General features: G+C 37.3%; 1 protein-coding gene across 3 annotated transcripts in view; it reads right to left on the bottom strand.

Moving 5' to 3' along the window:
- Window positions 1–19,077, bottom strand: part of CFH (complement factor H) — an 81,942-nt gene that overhangs the window by 17,944 nt on the left and 44,921 nt on the right. Inside the window, exons 8-17 of one of the 3 annotated variants that reach the window (XM_058177291.1) lie at window positions 17,322–17,516; window positions 16,724–16,906; window positions 14,989–15,174; window positions 13,331–13,507; window positions 10,391–10,564; window positions 6,921–7,103; window positions 5,883–6,059; window positions 4,998–5,162; window positions 1,769–1,939; window positions 821–997 (exon numbers count right to left, since the gene is read on the bottom strand). In XM_058177291.1, the coding sequence (XP_058033274.1) occupies window positions 821–997; window positions 1,769–1,939; window positions 4,998–5,162; window positions 5,883–6,059; window positions 6,921–7,103; window positions 10,391–10,564; window positions 13,331–13,507; window positions 14,989–15,174; window positions 16,724–16,906; window positions 17,322–17,516 (1,788 nt within the window). The remainder of the gene's footprint in view (window positions 1–820; window positions 998–1,768; window positions 1,940–4,997; window positions 5,163–5,882; window positions 6,060–6,920; window positions 7,104–10,390; window positions 10,565–13,330; window positions 13,508–14,988; window positions 15,175–16,723; window positions 16,907–17,321; window positions 17,517–19,077) is intronic. The other 2 variants (XM_058177292.1, XM_058177293.1) reach the window with 2 other exon arrangements.

Genomic DNA, 19,077 nt, shown 5'->3' with positions numbered 1-19,077 from the left:
TCTAGCAGATATCTAGGAGAGAAAACAGGGCAGCCAGAATAGCACTGAAAATAAACTCTCAAAGGAAAGCTATCCTAGTGAAGATTAGACACACAGGGGCAAAAAAAAAACCCTTTGCACTGCTGTACTTACTTACTTTGCATCAGTGGTGGGTTGCCCCCAGTTCGGACCGGTTCGCAAGAACTGGGAGTAATGGCGGCAGGCGGGAGGCTCTGCCCACCTGCCCAGACTTTATCTGTTCATGTGCAGAAATGCACACATGTGCTCCCATTGCGAACCCTTAGTGAAGGTAAGTAGAACCCATCCCTGCTGTTCATCTTTTTTTGTTATCATACGGCACTTGCCTAAGCTATCTACATTCACCATCTCTTCTCTGGAGTGGTAAAAGAGGCCTTTAGGAAAGGCAATCTTTGAGCTAATTTATTAAAGCAGGGACACTTATTTTGCAGGTTCACCTCGAAAAATAATAGGGTTTGCCTGAACAACAGAGGGATGGTGCAGTTGTGTGGTGTCCTAATGACACTTTCTAAGTCCTTTATAAATTGTGAATAAGAGAGAGTTTGAAATCAGAATCCTGCTCTGACAAGAACAGTTCTGAAAGTATACATGATATTTCATATGAGATTAATGCTTGAGTTCATACATGTGACATTTTAAGACCTGTGAAATTTCAATATTTATATAAAACCCCCAAATTCCTTGTTTATGCATCTTCCTTGTCCTGTTTCTAATATCAGCACAAGAATGAAAAAACAACAACTTTTTTCTAGAACTCAAACCCAGTGTTGGCATTTCAATAGAAAAAAGTACTATTTCTTACCTTTGCAAACAGGTAGCTTAGACCATTTCATATTTTCACATCTTACGGTATTTAACTGACTAATTTCAAAACCTGAAGAGCAACGATACTCCACAATTTCACCATGATAAAACATTGTGCGGTTCCCAATTTCTATTATACCGTTGTCAATTTCAGGAGGAGATTTACATCGTAAATCTAGAAACAGGAACCACAGGAAGGTTTGTTAATGAAAGAAATAAAATACCATAAATACATTTCTATTGTATCTATATAGCAAATCCCTCTTAATGAAACACAATTCAAAAAGCAAATCTCTATGCAAACAGCAGCCACTAGTGGAGAAGTAGTTGTGAAAGACTTAAGATGCTGCCAACCCTTCCATTGTAAGCTCCTCCCTCTTGGCCATGTGATCCATAATGGAGTATGTAGAGCATATACAGCCCAGGGGTGGGTTCCACTTATCTTTGCTACCGGTTCACAACGGAAGTGCTCGTGCGCGGTGCTTCTGCGCATGCGCAGAAGCTTCCGCGCATGCACAGAGTGTTCCTGATGATGTCCAGGTGGGTGGGTGGAGCCCCCTGCTGCCATTACTACTGGTTCGCAAGATCCGGACTGAACCGGTAGCAACCCACCACTGATACAGCCCCTATGCCTGCCACCATATACAGACACAGGTCAAAGCAGAAACATAGAGAAATAGTTTTAGCATCCATGTACCAACCCTGATCTGAGTCTCAGAGAAAGAAAGAGGCAACATATACAATGTGCAAAAGAACCTGATTAGTCCCTTTGAATAGAGCACATGCATATACAGAGAGGTCACTGTGGATAAATGGCTGTGAAGAATTCCATAAGCCATGCTCTGAATGTTCTCCCAGCCTTTTTCTTACACTTTACACTTTATTCTTACACTTTATCGATAATGTCCAGTTTCTTTAAAATAAAGGAAAAACTGAGCATACAAACCAAGACAGCGTGGAGGTGTTTGCCATTTTCCATCTTCACACTTTATCTTTTGTGGGCCACGAAGAAAGAAATGTTCTTGACACATGAAGCTAACTTCTTCTCTGCTCCTGTGGATTCTCATCTCGGCTACATCGATGGCATTGGGAAGCTGAGGTGGTGGAGGGCAGGTTCCTTTAAAAAAAAAAAAAGCTTATAATTAAAACTTGTTTAGGATTAGAGCTGAAAATTATCTCATTTCTACTTCACCCAAAGAAGAGTAATCCTAAGTATTTTTTTAGGAGGCTTTTATGTCAAATCTTTTGTCTACTGTGATTGAGAATGCCATAATTACAAAGAGATCGAAATTCTAATTATATTTGTATGATACAATTATTAGGGCTTATTTTAAATCAGGCTTTCAGTTGAGTTATAGGATGAAATTTGCTTCATCCAGTTGGTAAATGGCTGTGTAGCAGAGCTGGCAAATAAAGAAATAAAATATCACAATCTCAAGTAGTCTTTAGATTTTTAGAAGCTTTCCGTACATTTGATTATGATATTCTTCTTTCTTTGACAACTGAGGCTTACAGAAATTTGTGGTTCTCATTTTTCTTGACTGCTGATGGCCTCAAGTGATCCTGGGGAACTAGTTTTGTGTATCACAGCCATAAGATTCTGCTGCTCCACAGGCTTCTATCCTTACTACTGTCAGTCAATATTTGCATTAAGTTTCAGGAGATATTTGTTTGTTTGACAGTGTTTTGCAGATAAACACTTACGGTAAGAATTAACAGCATACAAAAATTAATCACTTTCTAAGTTAAATAGCAATTAGATACTAATAATAGTACCTTAACAATAAATCTATGGTAAGGACATACAATTAGTCCATAAATGTTCTGTAAAAGAGATCAGTTTGGAACATTTTCCTAAAGAAAAATGCTATAACCATAAGACAGATGCTACTACTGAGAAACAGTGACTTTATATCTTTATATCTATATCCCCTCATTTCATGGAAGTTGAGTACCACTAGCACCTTTTCCATGTGAACTGGCTGGCTGCAATTAGAAACCTGCAGGTATCTAAATCCCAAACTATATAGGTTTTACAGATCAACACCAAGAATTGCCCCAGAAATCTATTGGGAACCAGTGACAGGCCCTATGTGCTATTCCTTCCTTTGCCAGTATCTCATTATCTGTGGGGTAGGCTGCTTGCATCGTGAAAATCCTTGACTAATCATTTCATCCTCAAAAAATCTTCTCCAAGATTTAGCACCTAACAATATGCTCAGATTAGGTCTCCAGTCATTGCTGCATAGATTTCCCTTTCCACAGTGATACAGAATGCCAGGATTGACCAACTGGAGAACAAACAACAACAACTATATATATCATTTCCTATCAGTCCATAGCAAATCTTTTATCTATCTTTCTCTCAGTCATTTTTTTCTGCTATCTGCTTTCACATTTGTCTTCATATCCTCCAGTCTGTTTTCCCACAAACTAATATTTCAGGACCCAAATTTAAATCACAATGTCTGTTTTGTCTGTTTGCTATTACCTAGTACTCATAATTCATCCTTAAACATTTCACCAGAAAACTCTCACAAAATAGTTATTTGTTCCCTGTTGATCATACTAGAACTTTACTACAATCATGAAACTCTCAATGGTACCCATAAAACAACTACAGTAAAAGACATAAAAGATCACAACCAATAAAACAGTTGCAAACTCAGTTAGAACAACACCTACTGAGTTTCCCTGAAAATAAGACCTGGTCTTATTTCCTTTTGGAAATAATTTGGCTGTGGCGGTCCTAAGGTAACTGGGTGTGGGGCAGCTCCATCCTGCATCCCCATACAACCATATGGTGGACTGGGCTTAACTGGGGCTTATTTTGGGGGGGGAGTAGGGTTTATATTAGGCATAGTCATGAAAATCGAGCTAGGGCTTGTTTTTGGGGTAGGTCATATTTTTGAGAAAACATAGTAATTACATAAAATAGCACGGTTGCAAGATCGTTTTACTTTAAGGCCACTATTGGTGAAGCAGAAGGAGCCATCAAAACTTTGTAACAATGACATTTATACACTAGTAAAATTTAACTGCATTGCTCTTTGGCATATATAAAAGTAGTTTGCAGGATTGATCATAAATTAGATTAAGCTGGAGAAGCTGATATTGAACTGTAGTATGAGAAAGGCCACCAATTAGCACAAAGACAGGTAACCAGATGAAATCATTCATCTAAGCCAGGCAAAGTTTATCCATTCACCACAATGCTTGCTTATCTACGAACTGAACAAAACTAAGATTTAATTAATGCAAATGTAGTTAGGATGCCTCCCAGATTCCCACAATTTTAGAAAGGAATGAAGACATGCCTTGTAACCTGAATATTAAAATAGTTACATTTTATTTCAGTATATTTCTTATCAATTTATAGATGGTGTTTTTTTTTCATTTATTGTAAATCAACTGACTTGGAAAGATTTGTGGGAGGACAGAATATACTGTATCTATTATTTTCCAACAAAATATTTATAAATAAATAGGAAAAAAGTGAATAATTTCTCCTTAATGAATGAACTAGGAGCGATGTAACGATCCAATGGTCCTCTTAAGCAGCAAAAATTCTGCAACTTCTTTCAGTGAGCTTTTTTACTATGTTAAGAAATCTGTATGGATGTCTCCATGTAAGTACCAAAAGTCAAAGATGAATTCCGTACTAGATTTGCATGCTTTTGTTCTGTGTAAATTCACTTAGGTTGCTTAAGACACAAAAAACTCAAAGCAAAAAACCTTTGTAATGTGACAAATGACATTTTATCACTGAATTTGCCTAATGGGGAAAAGTCGGCAAAAAGTATGCTGTCCAATGTAGGCTAGTAATCTGTGTGTCACAACCGAGATGGAGTAGCTGTTGTGAAGGAAACAAACTAGCTTCTAAGGAAGAAACCAACTGATTTTAAGGCTAATGCTGTATTTCCTTTTATCCTTGGATTGTTGAGAAGGATTTTTTCTACATGGCAAAATTATCTTTTCTCATTGCAGCATCAGATTAGACAAAGCATGCACAGCTCATGGGATCATAAAGGGGCTTTTCAGAAGAAATTGTGTGCCATCAAAAGGTGTTATGTAGGAAGACAGTCTTCAGGTGTGCCCCACTTTTACTTTTTAGATATTATTAATGTCATCCTATTGAAGAAACTATAAACTTGTACATAGCATGCAAACGATACCTTCACACCGTGGCTCAGGAAGCCATAATCCGTTAACACAATTTGTTTGATGCAGATTGGAACCACAGCGGTAGTGTGCAACCTGGTAGGTCTTAAACTGCTTTGTAGTCAGAACAGCTGGTTGAAAGACTGCATACTGTGGACGTGTACAACTTCGTGGATTAACTAACAATTCAAATATTGTTACATAAGTATTTATATAATAAATCCATTTCTCTTCCCTTTATTTATAAACTCCATTCTTCTTCTATATTATCTGACTTTATATTCCAAGTACATCTATCAAAAATATACTGATCAATATTTGGTTTATTCATCTGTTATCTACTCCGAATGACAGATTATAGACATATCTTTTTACTCTCCTATATAGGACTTTAGATTTGATGTGCTCCTCAAATTAAACTTCAGACAGATAAAGCAGAGAATTGCCTTTAATGAGGTGGGCGGCATACAGGTTGGATTGATAAACAAACAAACCAATAAACCAATAAACCTGGATCATCTTATCCCTTTCCTTTCTGTTCCCACTCTGAATTTCAAGGCTACCAGTTATAGATCTTTCCTATTGTGAAGAATGGTAAAGACATAATCCCACCAGGATTATATTTCGGATTGAATCATTTTCAAAAGCACTAAAATCGTTCTTTTTCATAGGCCACGTGAAAATCCCCTTTAAATAGGGATCAGACAGGAAAAATAAGGTGCCTGTGAACCATACTGGCATAAACCAATTCAATATAACCTATATCTCCTAGCAGCAATTCCCACTGTTATCCCACTGAATCACACCTTTGGGCAATCATGTCAGTAATAATTACTGACGTATTCTAAGACAGGCCTAAAATTCATTTCTGTAGGTTTACGCATAACACTCTAGCTTACCAAGACATGAAGGTACTTCCCACTGCCCATGAAGGCACTTAGCTGGGTTGGTCCCAATAATGGTATATCGTTGTACGCATCTGTATTCCAAGGTGTCACCATGGCTGTATAGTGACTTAACATCGAAAGTATATCCATTTTTAATTGTTGGTGGTTGTCCACAAGTTTTTTCTTCCTCTGTTGAAAGCAGCAGAAAAGGTATTATTACATAAAGGTGCTAATAATTTAGCTTCTTCTAACAATTTGCCCCTTTGTTTTATATACCCACTGTAACTCCATTATCAATCAATCAATAAAAATAAAACATTATGGACAGTTTTTATCTTTTTCAGTTTTGTTAGAGGCCTTTAATATCTCTGACAGAAAGTTCTGGTCAAATGAAGGAGGCAAATATATGTGAACCACATTCTACTGCTAACTCTCAATTTGTACTATATTATCATGACTTAAATATTTTTATTACTAATTATTCGAATCATTTGCTGCAATTTTTTGTCTTTATTATTTAATTTGCAACATTGAAGTCTCAAAACCTGAGATGGCATTTTTAACATGAATTGGTGAACCAATTCATTAACAACATTAAGCCCACATTCATTTTATTTCCAATACTTTGTCCCAAATTTCTCGAATATCATGCTATCTCTAGGAATATCTGAGTCTACCATTTGTTCTGATGGAGCCATGGAAATGCTACAAAGAGAAGGACAGCTCTCAATTTCTACTTCCCATTGGAAGGAACAAAGACTCAAGTATTAGAACTAAGCACAGGAATATATTCATGACTCATCAGATTATTAGAATAAATCAGAATACTTTAATTCCTCTATAATTTTGTTACTTAAACACTGGAAAGTAATCTCACGCCTTCAATTCTCTTCTAATAATGTATTGGAATCTGTTTGGAAGGAAGATTCCAGTTTGCACACTCCCCCCACCACTCTCCCTCCCAGTGCAAGAAACTACGATGTTACATTTACAAGTCTGTCTGCTTATATTTCTTCTTGTGAACACGTCTTTCAAGCAGCTGCTGCTTACTTGCACATGATGGTAAGGGTGCCCATTCACCATCCACACATTTTATGATTTTTGATCCATATAGTACAAATGAGCTCTCACACTGAACTTCCAGTATATCACCATGCTGAAATATTGCTTTAGGTTCATCAGTAACTATGCCATTTGAAATGATGGGTGATGCCGGACAAGGTTTAACATTTTCTAGAAAAAAAGAGAATATCACTTTTATTTTGAGCGCTTACTCAAGTCCCAGGCAGATATGCTTGAATTTTATTATTGTTATATCTATTGCAACTATTACAACCACCTCAGGAACAAAAGCAGTAGAAGAACAGTAGTAGATAATGTTTGTTAAAAATGTCAATATAGGTCTGGTGTCCAAGAGTATATATTAGAAATAACTTTAAAAACATAAATAAGTAGATTTTTGTGTATACTATTGCTATCTGTTACTCATATCCTCCCTTACCCTCAAAAAGATGCAAAAAGATGTGGATTACTGTAAGTTTGCAAATCTTACAAAGACATGTGAGGTTGTAGTAATAGCTAGAAACGCTCTTCAACAAAGTCTACATGTGAGTTTTCAATAATTGTCTTCTTCAAAGCTTGTGGAAAGTTAGAAGAGGATCAACTCTCCTGACTTGGTACTAACCAACAGGGGGAAAATGAATGAATAGAACATGGGAATGAACAATGAATGAAAGTATTAGAAAGTTGAGGAAAGTTATATTTAATACCAAGTGCTCCATTTTAAGAAAAGTAATGCTGAGCATGGTCAAACAGTTAGCTTAAATGCCTAGAAGGAATCCCAAGAGGGCCAGTTGGCTAAATATCAGAGCAAAGACAACTTTCTCCTTCAGATTGAATATTGAAGAAAATTCAAAAATAAGTAGCTTTTGTTGTTGAGTCATCCATGGCTGAAAGAAAAGGAACCTTTGACACCTTCAATCATAGTAACATTCTGGACTAGTTTAGGAACTTGGGAAGTGGGGCACTTATTGAGATGTTTCTTCTTATTCCAGGGCTGGTTTCAGTCAATGTAGGGTGGAGCAGTGTAATCTGAATCTCTTGCTTTGTCGGGTGACTAAAGGCTAAGCCCCATCCCTTTCTAAATATCTGTATGAAACTGTTGGGGGAGGTCATTCACCAATTTCTGTGCAGTATTATCCTATTTGAATTATACCTAGTTGTACATTGCTGTCCCTAGTTGTTCATGTGAAACTGTCCCAGTTCTGTCACAGTATCCAGATGGCTGTGAGGGTCTAAATGGGGAAGAACAGACTTTAGATCCAGTCTAAACAAGATCAAGTGCTATGGGTTATTTACCTTATCAGTCTTAGACCTGGAAAGATATCAACCTTGACTCTGAGTGGAACTGCACCTCTTTGCTTGGGTTCAGTTCATACTTCTTGCACACATGGCTCTTGTTTGAAGAGCAAGTGGCAACTGTTATTGGGGAGCTTTACAAAGCTTCATCTTGCATACAAATTGTGCTTGATCCTGACTCAGACCAAGAAATAGGCATCACAGAAAGCTAAAATGCATTTTATTAATATTGCAAATAGCAAACTTGCAGATGTGAATGTCTTTCCCCTCCTCCTTCTTTTATATGTCGTGTAAATTAAATTGATTTTTGTACATCTGTCCCCTCATTTGGGCTTCTGCAATTTTTATTTCCTCACTGACTTAGTAACAGCTCTTCTCTCTCTCTATCAAGGCCAACCTCTTTAGTTTTTTTTATAGGGGAACTTCTCACAGTCAGTAATGCCTTAGTCACCTCCTGATTGAATTATTGCAATGTGCTGTACATGAGACTATGAAAATTCTGGAAAATTCACTTGGTCCCGAATGCAATGATGTGGGTAATTATGTATGTCTCTCATTTTGCCCATATGACATATGTACTCTGTGAGCTGTCATGGCTCCCAATAGGTTTCAAAGTGCAATTGAAAGTGCTGGTTAGCATCTATAAAGCCCTACATAGGATAGGATTGGCTGCTTGCAGGGCCAACTGCTTCCAAGTGTATATATTGATCTGATTTCCCTCAGTGAAAAATGTCATCTTATGGAACCCAGGTTGTGTGCTTTTCTGAGAGTTGCACCAGCCTTTTTGAAACATTTCCACCCCCCCCCAATGTAAAATTGATCCCCATCTTAAACACCTTTAAAAAAAGCAACTAAGATCTTTCCTTTCCGCCTTTGGGTTAGGAAAACTAGATTTCCTCAAATGATGAGTTTCTTACCACCATTTTATTTTCATAGAAGGTGTTAATGCAGGGGTGAAATGCTACAGGTTTGGACCAGTGCGGCTGAACCGGTAACAGTGGTAGGTGGTTCAGAGAACCGGTAGCGGTGGTGGTGCAGGGCTCCGCTATCCCTGATGTCATTACTTCTTGGTTTTAATGAGGAAGTAATCTGTTTTTGACCCTCTGCACAGAAGACTGCACATGTGCAGGGGGTCCAAGCACACACTTCTAAACCAGTAGGGAAGGTAAGTAGATTTCACTCCTGTGTTAATGGAATATTTTTATTATTTGTTGATCAATTTATTTCTTTTTGTATCCTTCTTCTTGAGCAGGGGGTTATATTAGACCTCCAAGTTCCCTTCCAACTCTTTTATTCTATTACTTTTTAATATATTTTTCTTTATGATATTCTTAATACTTTTTTTCTGTTCTATATCTGTTTCTTTTTTCATTCTTTTCTGCACTGTCTATTTTTTTTTTTAGTTTGTATTTTTACTGTTGTAATTGTAATCTATTATGAAGTTCAATTAAAAATTGTATGTTGTTTAATGATTACAATAAAGAAATGGACTTCAAATTACAGCTGTTATTTGTCAATACAGGAGAATTGCCATTTCTTTCCTTTTGCAATATCACAATCTGATTTTGTGTAGATGGTCAGTTTAATATTATAATAGATTTGCAATTCTGCTATCTGACTTCTTTTTGTGCTTGGCTATGTTAAAAGTACATTCAAAAGTCCTATTAACATAATGAAGAAGAAATGATCCCATTGCCCCTAAAATATTTAAAAAAACCTTAAAAACAATTAATATTACTATTCATATAAACATTTTCTTTTCACAATTTAAGAATACAGTTCTGTTGTATATGTATAAATGAAGATGTGAGAGACCCATTCAATGCATCCTGCTAAGAGAAATCTGTTCACTGGCCACTGATTAGCTTCCCTCACACAATCTAGAACAGGGGTCACCAAGCTTTCGGACTTCAGAGACCACTAAATTCATAATTTTAAATCCTGCGGACCACTAATATGAATTTTTTAAAAAAGATAAATAGTATTTAGTGCAATATAAAAATGCAAATAATTTTTCTACGGAACACCAAAATTTTCTCGTGGACCACTGGTTGGTAACCACTGATCTAGAAAACAGAACGTATTTTTAGAGAAACCTATTCCCTAATTTCCCTCCTCCCACCTCAAATAAAAGTAATAATTCTTAAATTGCCCATTTTTACCTTTACATATTGGAGGCTGTGGAGACCATCCAAAGTGATAACATTGTGCAGATTCAGAGCCAACTATTGTGAATCCTTCATTACATTTAAAATATACCACCATTTTATGCAGAAATATGTCCTCTCTTGGTTCAATTGTGCCGTTTTCCAAAAATGGAGTCTTACATACTATGGCTATACAAATGATAAATAAAATAGAATAAGGTTTTTCAGAATGAAACTGCTTGCCAGAAAGTTTGAGACATTTATGTTGATATGTAAAATAAACATGATTTTATATTCCTTAAGTGCAATATGAGTACTATTGCCACCGATCTGCTGCCACGGATTGCCTCCCACTGACCCGTGCGCTCTCACAGGGAGGGACTCCTTAGGGTGCCGTCAGCCAGGCAATGCCGACTGGCGACGCCCAGAGGGAGAGCCTTTTCTGTGGGGGCTCCCACCCTCTGGAACGAACTTCCCCCAGGTCTTCGTCAACTTTCCGACCTTCGAACCTTTCGCCGCGAGCTTAAGACACATCTATTTATTTGCGCAGGACTGGACTAGAATTTTAAGTTTTAATTTGATTTTAATGGGGTTTTATTATTCTTATTGCAATTTTTAACATTCGGCCTTATTTAATAAGTTTTTTAAATTGGTGTTTTATTCTGTATTTATATGTATGTTTTTATTAGGCTGTAAACCGCCCTGATAGGGCGGTATATAAATGTGATTAAATAAAATAAATAAATAAATATTACTATATATTCCTCAGAGTTTCCCAGTATTATACTGGAGTGAAGTGGTGGTGGTGACCGTCGTCAGGAATCCCCTATGGCTTCTGAGCGCACTACTCTACAGGTCACCAGATGTGAGCCCCTGTTCATTAACTTGCATTCTAGGGATTAACTGGGATTGTTGCTGTAGTTCCTGCTGTACAATAACCTCCCTACCTGAGCTCCTTCATTCCATTTCTAGGATGAAAATGTGGTTCCCCAGACTTCAGAGGACTTCAATTTGCCTTCTCTGGGAGTGGGATCAGATGGCTCAGGAATTCATGCCCATCTTGATGGTCATGGGCTTATCTCGGATCATCCAGAGCCCAACATGGGATAATGATCACACTCCAGATCTGATTTCCTTTGGAGTAGTAGCTGTGTGATCTGGAATTGGGAGAGCTTCCAGTGTCTTAGATCACAACCTAATTACTATGGGATTCTCTAGTGCCTCTATGGGGCCATTAGATTGGTCTGTCTTAGATGATGGTTACATAGGTTTCAGGAGAGCTGGGTGGTTCTTCCTCCTCATATGCTTTATGGTCCATCCAAAGACTTGGCCACTGGTTGAATAAGAGAGGGGCTGAGTCATTGTATTAGATAGCAACTATGCAACTCTCCTCTCAGGAATCCTGCCATTTCTCATGGCTTATGAAAAAGCTGAGGGAGATGAATGGACAGAAGAGATGTCTAGAGTATTTCTGGCCCTCAACAAAGGATAAATTTGACCAAATATGGGTTAGAGCCTCTATTAAGGTCTATCGTGTGGCAGTAAGGATGATGAAGCTCCAATGCTTCTATACCCCTACTGCATGCACCAATAGTTGCTCCATGGCCCTGTCTAGGGTGACATAAGTCCTTTTGAATAAATAGGGTTTGAAAAAAGTTTTGTAGGAGCACATGCAGAAATTTGCTCAGAATCTGTTAGAAAAAAAATGCTCAGATAAGTTCAGATAAGATGCCAGCCTTGTTGCAGGTCCAGAGGAGATGCCTGGGAAGAAGTCTCTTATTTGGAAGCAGTTTGAACTGTTGGACCTGACAAAGTGGACCGGGTACCTAGGAATGGGAGTTCAGCCATCTTCTCTATAGATACATGTCCCTTCTGTCTCATTAAAGAAGCTGTATGAGACCTTAGTCACTGCTTAATACTGGACAATTTTAGTCCAGTATTTAACCTTGTTTTGGAAAGGTGGTTGAGAAAGTTGTTGTACAGAGCTTCAGATGACCTTGTGTTTGGGAAATAGAGCCAGCTGCTCTGCCCTTTGGCCTCCCTATACAGTGGGGGACTGGGTGATGCCATTCCAGAAGTGGGACTATTTTGAAACTGCCACAATTCAGCATTTTCAGTTTTAGTAGCATCTAATTTTTATGATTATCAAGTCTTATGAAACTAACAATCTTGTGATTAATCTTTAAAAATATTTCTCAATAAATCAATTTGATTTGTACATATATACCTAACAAAATAAGAGTGTTCTGTGCGCCTTTGGTATTTAGTCATGCCGGCAAAATGACCACAGAGACGGCTTCAGACAGTTCTGGCTCTTTGGCTTTGAAACGAAGATGAGCACTGCCCCTTAGAGTCGGGAATGACTAGCACATATGTGCAAGGGGAACCTTTACCTTTTTACCCATCAAAATAAATATCAATGTCAAATAGATTAGGTCAAATAAGGAATCTGAGTTCCCCGTTTTATCTAAATAAAAGCTGCTTCAACAATATTTCAATAGATATTAAACTTTGCATTATTCAATAAAAATGATATATTGGACATTGGACTAAACTGCACTTGTATAGAAAAGAAATGGGTAAATTAACCTATTATCAGAGATTAAATAAGAGTATGTTTTAATCAAACATGCTTTGACAATGCCTAAAATCATCATTAAATTAGGCCATGTTATTGGTGGTATCTTCCTTCTTAGGATTTTTCCTAGTGTTGCTTGTTTTGCATTGTGCTTGTCGAGTCACACAGTAAAGCTGTCAATGCACGATGTGATGAGGATTTTTATTTTTCAGTCAGCTTCTCTCACAGCCTGATGCTTATTGGTCCAAGGTTACCCAGCTGTTTTCTGAATTGAGGGGAAGATTTAAAACTGGATTTCCCTGCATTTAGCCCAGTACCATTACACCTTGCTGACTCTCCCAGACATAAACTATGGGTGGGTGATTATAATGACTTACAGACACAACTAGGAGTAGGTTCCCATCCTTTGTCAGTGCATGCTATGGTGTCATCAATGGTATTTTTAGTAATTTCAAATCCCTCTTTACATTCATAGTGAAGTTTGTCTCCAGGAAAGAAAACAGACTTAGTTGTGTTGAAGATAAAATCACCTTCAGGTGGCTTTAAGCAAGTCTCTGTGGAATTAAAGAGTGAATATTATTAATATCTCACTGTTCTTTTCTCATGAGTCTAAGTTGTAAGCTCAACATTTTTTTAGAATAGAATAGAATAGAATTTATTGGCCAAGTGTGATTGGACACACAAGGAATTTCTCTTGGTGCATATGCTCTCAGTGTACATAAAAGAAAAATAGAAAAAAATACCTTCATCAAAGGCACAACATTTACAACACAAATGATGGTCATAGGTTGCAATTTAACCCTTAACGATAGCAACAAAAAGCTACAGTCATACAGTCATAAGTGGAAAGAGATTGGTGAGGAAAACGATGAGAATATTAATAGTAGTGTAGATTTAGTAAATAGTTTGACAGTGTTGAGGGAATTATTTGTTTAGCAGAGTGATGGCCTTCAGGAAAAAACTGTTCTTGTGTCTAGTTGTTCTGGTGTGCAATGCTCTATAGCGTCGTTTTGATGGTAGGAGTTGAAACAGTTTATGTCCAGGATGTGAGGGATCTGTAAATATTTTCAATCAGTTCTCACCAAGGAATGACCTCTTTGGTATAGGCACATGCACGAAGCAAATGATGAGTTGCTATAAATAAGCTCTCACTGCTTCACACTAGTGATTTTGGCAAACATGGTTAGTTGCTTTTTAACCAGGTTACTGGGTTACATTAGACAATTTGGTCTTGCAGACTGCTTCACTAACCCTTTTATGATTCTAGCATCTGAACACAGATGAATAGTTTTTCAGGATTGTGCTGAAGTTGTGGCTACCTACACTACAGACAATCGCTATGTGAGCACTTTGTGTCTTTCAGCAGTTTTTGCTTTTGAATCTGAAGTAAATTTTGAATCTGAAGTAAATTATTACATGTTGTTAGAGAACATGGCAGATGCTCAACAGGTTTTCTTGCCCTTTTGCAATTTTAAGGATCTCTCTCTCTCTCTCCCTCCCCCCCCTCTCTCTCTCTCTCTGTGTGTGTGTGTGTGTGTGTGTAAATGGAAAATCCATAATATATGTTTTCTGTTTGCATCTGTAAGATATTTGTAGCATAACCTCTTGGGAGGACAGGAAATAAAATGCAAATTGTATGTTTACAATAAAAGTGTTCACATATTTAGGTTGCAAGTTATTTTTTTCAAATCATGAACAAAAACAATAATTTTATACTATAAGCCTATAGTTAGACTTCTTGAAGAGATACATTTACAGATTTTTATGATATCAGTCTATTCTTCACTGAATAATTATATTTATATTGATTTATATTGATATATTGATCATCAATTGTGTTGTAAATGTTGTACCTTGATGAACGTATCTTTTCTTTTATGTACACTGAGAGCATATGCACCAAGACAAATTCCTTGTGTGTCCAATCACACTTGGCCAATAAAAAATTCTATTCTATTCTATCTATAAGACTCCCATACCTTTGTCTTTGCCAGTCAGTTTCAATCTATCTTCCAATGGAATTGTATTTACTTACTGATACATTCTGGCTTTGGGCTCCAGCCTTTTGTAAGGCACTGTGTCTCGGCCTCAGTCTCTCCTTTTGATGTTGTATAGCCATCATAACAATTATATTTTGCTTTAGCATTGATCTGAAAACTCTGTTGCTGCGATTCAAAATTCCCATGGGATAGATAAACATTCTTACAGGTGGGTTCAACTGCTAATGGAAAAAGGAAGTATAAAATGTGAATTCTTCTGTTTATAAAATGTGAACTCTTTATAAAATGCCTGGGAAACTAGTGGAGCCAGAGGAAGATTGCCTCTTTGCAAAATCATGAATAAATGGGTTAAGAGGCTGCTAAGAAAAGCTATATACAACACGTTGGAAAATCCACAGGCAGATTGAATGGGGAAATTAATGTATCTGGTTAGGCAGATTCATGGCTGTCTTTCCTATAGAAACTTAAGACATCCAATTTGCCCTTTAATTATATAAAATAAATCGTACTGCCATATAAGCTATATGCATTCCATATTTTAGTGGCCTGATCTGAGTCTGTATTGGAATTCCTAGATGTGGATCATGGGCTGAAGAGTCTCACTTGTGTTTTGAATTCTGGTCCAAATCCTTTGGAGTTTAATCCTTTTAAGATGCTGTTGGCATCCAAACTTATTAATCTACAAGATCTCTTGAAATTGCTATGAAAGGATAAATGAAGAATAATAAATTGTAGCAGAATCCAGGAAAGATGGGGATGTTGAGAGTTTTGAAAACTCCAGCACTATATTCTATTCTAGATGGGGTTACATTGCCCCATCTCAAAGCAACCCACATATGGACTGGGGTTTTCGAGGATATATTTTGGCTATGCATAGTGACACATACAGTAATAGTAATAACATGATACATTGCAACATTTGTGTGAGCAGAAGAACAAGTTATGTAAATTAGTGGAATGCTGTGTTACAGCTTCATTGTCAATGAAAACTCAATCACCCAGGCCAAAAGTGTCTAAAGATTTACACTACTAATGGAAAAAGGAAGGCCAAACATTTAGACAACATTGGCCTGGATGATTTGAGTCTTCATTGACATATTGCAATGCATTTTATGGAGAAACCCCTGAAGTTATTACATTACAATGCCTCTCTCTGCCTAACTAATTTTTCTTTGACTTAATGATGTTGCTTGGATGAACAACTAAATGTCTCAAGATTAACAGTTGCCATGATCCAATCTTTAGACACAATACAACTTCACTGACAACAATTAGAGGACGGTACCATATGTTAAAACTTCTGCAGATTGTACAATTGTGAAACTATTTGGAACACAGACCTAATTCTTTTTATGCAAATGCTATCATTTACACACACATACACACACACACACACACACACACACACATTGAAGTTTTAAAAATGTGTTAGATGCAGTGAATTGTTTTAGTTGCAAAATATATATTAAAAGGTATTATCATGTAATTTTGATGTTTACTATCCTTTTCTTTATTTTTCTTTATTTAAATAATTGCCATTTATCCATTCATTTATTTTTATATTTGTACACTGCCCAATACAATTGATGCTGGGCCTCAGATCTTCACCTTTGCACATCAAAACACATCACTCTCTCTTTAAAAATAATAAATATAACGAAAACAATTTTTAATTGTTAACAAACTTTATCATACACACAGAAAGACATGCATACAGCATGATAAGCAATTTCAGGTCAGGCAATTTTAGCTGACATTCCTAAGGCTTACCTGCCGGGATACAACTTGGAGCAGGTGACCATCCATTTTTGGTGCATGTAACTGTTGATTGCTGGTTTGCAGGAGAAAATCCCTGAGCACAAGCAAATGTAATTTCGTCACCTTCTATGTACGTGTGCCAGTAATAAGTAATGAAGTAACCATAATGAAAACGTAAAGAAGGATCACACATTTCTAAAAGCAAAAAAGAGCAACTTGGTTTCATCATTGATGGTTCTTGGAAGGCAATTCATACTATGCATGATATCTAATTCACAGAGAAGGCAAGGTGTAAAGAAATGAGGAAGCTGATGAGGAAGAACCCTATTTTTCTGTTTATATTTTATAAAAGACTCAGCTTTTACCTCTCTCCTTTAAGCTTTTATTACACTTTTTTTTGCAAACTGTAGGCTCCAAAACAACCTTTAGGATCCTTTGAGAAGAGACAGGAATGGAAGCATCACCCTAGCAGGCAGAACAACCCAAGAAAAGGCTGAAATCTCTGTAGGATGTTACTTCTTTAAGGTTAAAGCAAGGTCAGGATAGCATCTCCCTGGCCTGTTTTGTTTATACTTGGCAATATCTATTGCAAAGGGGAAGAATTACTTACTAAAACACTTTGGTTCTGGTTCAAAGCGGGAATTGTTGCATGTCGCTGTTTGCCATATTTCCTTGCTTTTAGGCAGAAAACCATGATAACAAGAAAACCGAATTGTTTCTCCTTGCCATTTTGGAAATGGTCTGTAATATTCATAATGATTTTCCATTCTTCCATTTTCTATACGGATATAGTCACAGCCCTTTCCTGAAGAAAAGGGATCGAAAAAAAGTAAAATATCAGAATATTCTATCAGTTCCTTTGCTTTGTTTTGCTTTGTTTTGCTTTGCTTTGCTTTGCTTTGCTTTACTCTGTGCTGGTATCAGAGATGAACCTGCTACTGTTTGCTCTAATGCAATATCAGAATCTGATCTGGATTTCTGCCTTGGATCTAAAGAGAGAACAGAGAGTGACAGTGTGCGATGGGGTAATAAAAGGCCCTTATTTCTTCTGCTGTGAGGGCTGTGGGGGTGAATGGAATAATGTTGATTTGACATCTTCAATCTTATACTGTAAAATGGGTCTGAACTTCTTTCTACCTTCCTGTTTTATCACTGCACAGGAATTTATTCAAGCATTATGATTCTTGCTGTTATTGTTATTATTATATTTTTATCCTGCCTTTCATAAATGAGTCAAGGCAGCAAACATAGCTATATTTCTACCTTCTGTTTTCTCTACCACAAGCACTCTGTGAGGTGAATTGGGCTGAGAGACCGGCCCCATATTAACCATTGGCTTTCATACCTAAGATGGGACTACAACTCATAGTCTTCTTGTTTCAAGATTGGCACCTTCACAATTGTAACAAACTGGCTCTAGGGTATATATTTAATGAGAAGTATTTAGTGAGAAGTAAGAAAGAAGTAAATTTTTAAAGCTTTTTGTAAAATAAAAATCCTCCTGGAGACAGAGGTAAAGTAACAATTCTTTCCTTGCAAGCGATCTGCAATGCTTCCGCATTGTGACTTCATCACAATGTGCATGATTTTCTGTGCTTTCCTGCATAAATGGCTTCTCCTCAGTAATCTTGGGCCTAGCATCATTAAGATTCCTAAAATTAAACCTCTAAGCTTCTCTTCACCTGATCTGTCTTTCATGATTAGCTGCACTCTAGTTTAAAATTGTACCTCTTTGTTTTTGAAATGTTTTGCCACTACTAACTAGTGATTAGTAGTGGTGAATAATTACAGTAGAAGGGTATATAGCAGTGGTTCTCAACCTTTATAGTGCTGCGACCCCTTTAATACAATTCCCCACGATGTGGCGACCCCAACCGTAAAATTATTTTTGTTTTGAATTTATCGCGCCTGAAGCTGTATTGGCTAGCGATCTGAACTGCTTGCGATTGCCTTGAGGACGGAGGTATTAAAGCGGAGACTCCTCCCCTATTAAGTTTATCGCGCCTGAAGCCAGATTAGGCTAGCAATTGGGAGTGATTGCAGCTGGCTTGAGAGGGAGACATCAGAGCAAAGATTTCTCTCTTTTTTAATTCATCGCGCCTGAAGACGAATCCGGCTAGTGATTTGAAGAGCCTGCAGCTAGCTTGTGGAGTCAACCATTGGAGCGCGATTCTTCGACTCGCAAGTATACTTCCCATATTTCTGATGGTCTTAGGCGACCCCTGGCAAATCGTCATTCGACCCCCAATGGGGTCCCGACCCACAGGTTGAGAACCGCTGGTATATAGGCATCAAATCCCTTCCTAGGAACACATTCAGCTGATGCCTACAGGTATTGCTTTTGATGAAACTTGCACAAGTGTGGT

This window comes from Ahaetulla prasina, chromosome 3 (assembly GCF_028640845.1).
Source record: "Ahaetulla prasina isolate Xishuangbanna chromosome 3, ASM2864084v1, whole genome shotgun sequence".
Taxonomy (NCBI): Eukaryota; Metazoa; Chordata; class Lepidosauria; order Squamata; family Colubridae; genus Ahaetulla; species Ahaetulla prasina.
This window is presented reverse-complemented; position numbering and strand designations above follow the sequence as displayed.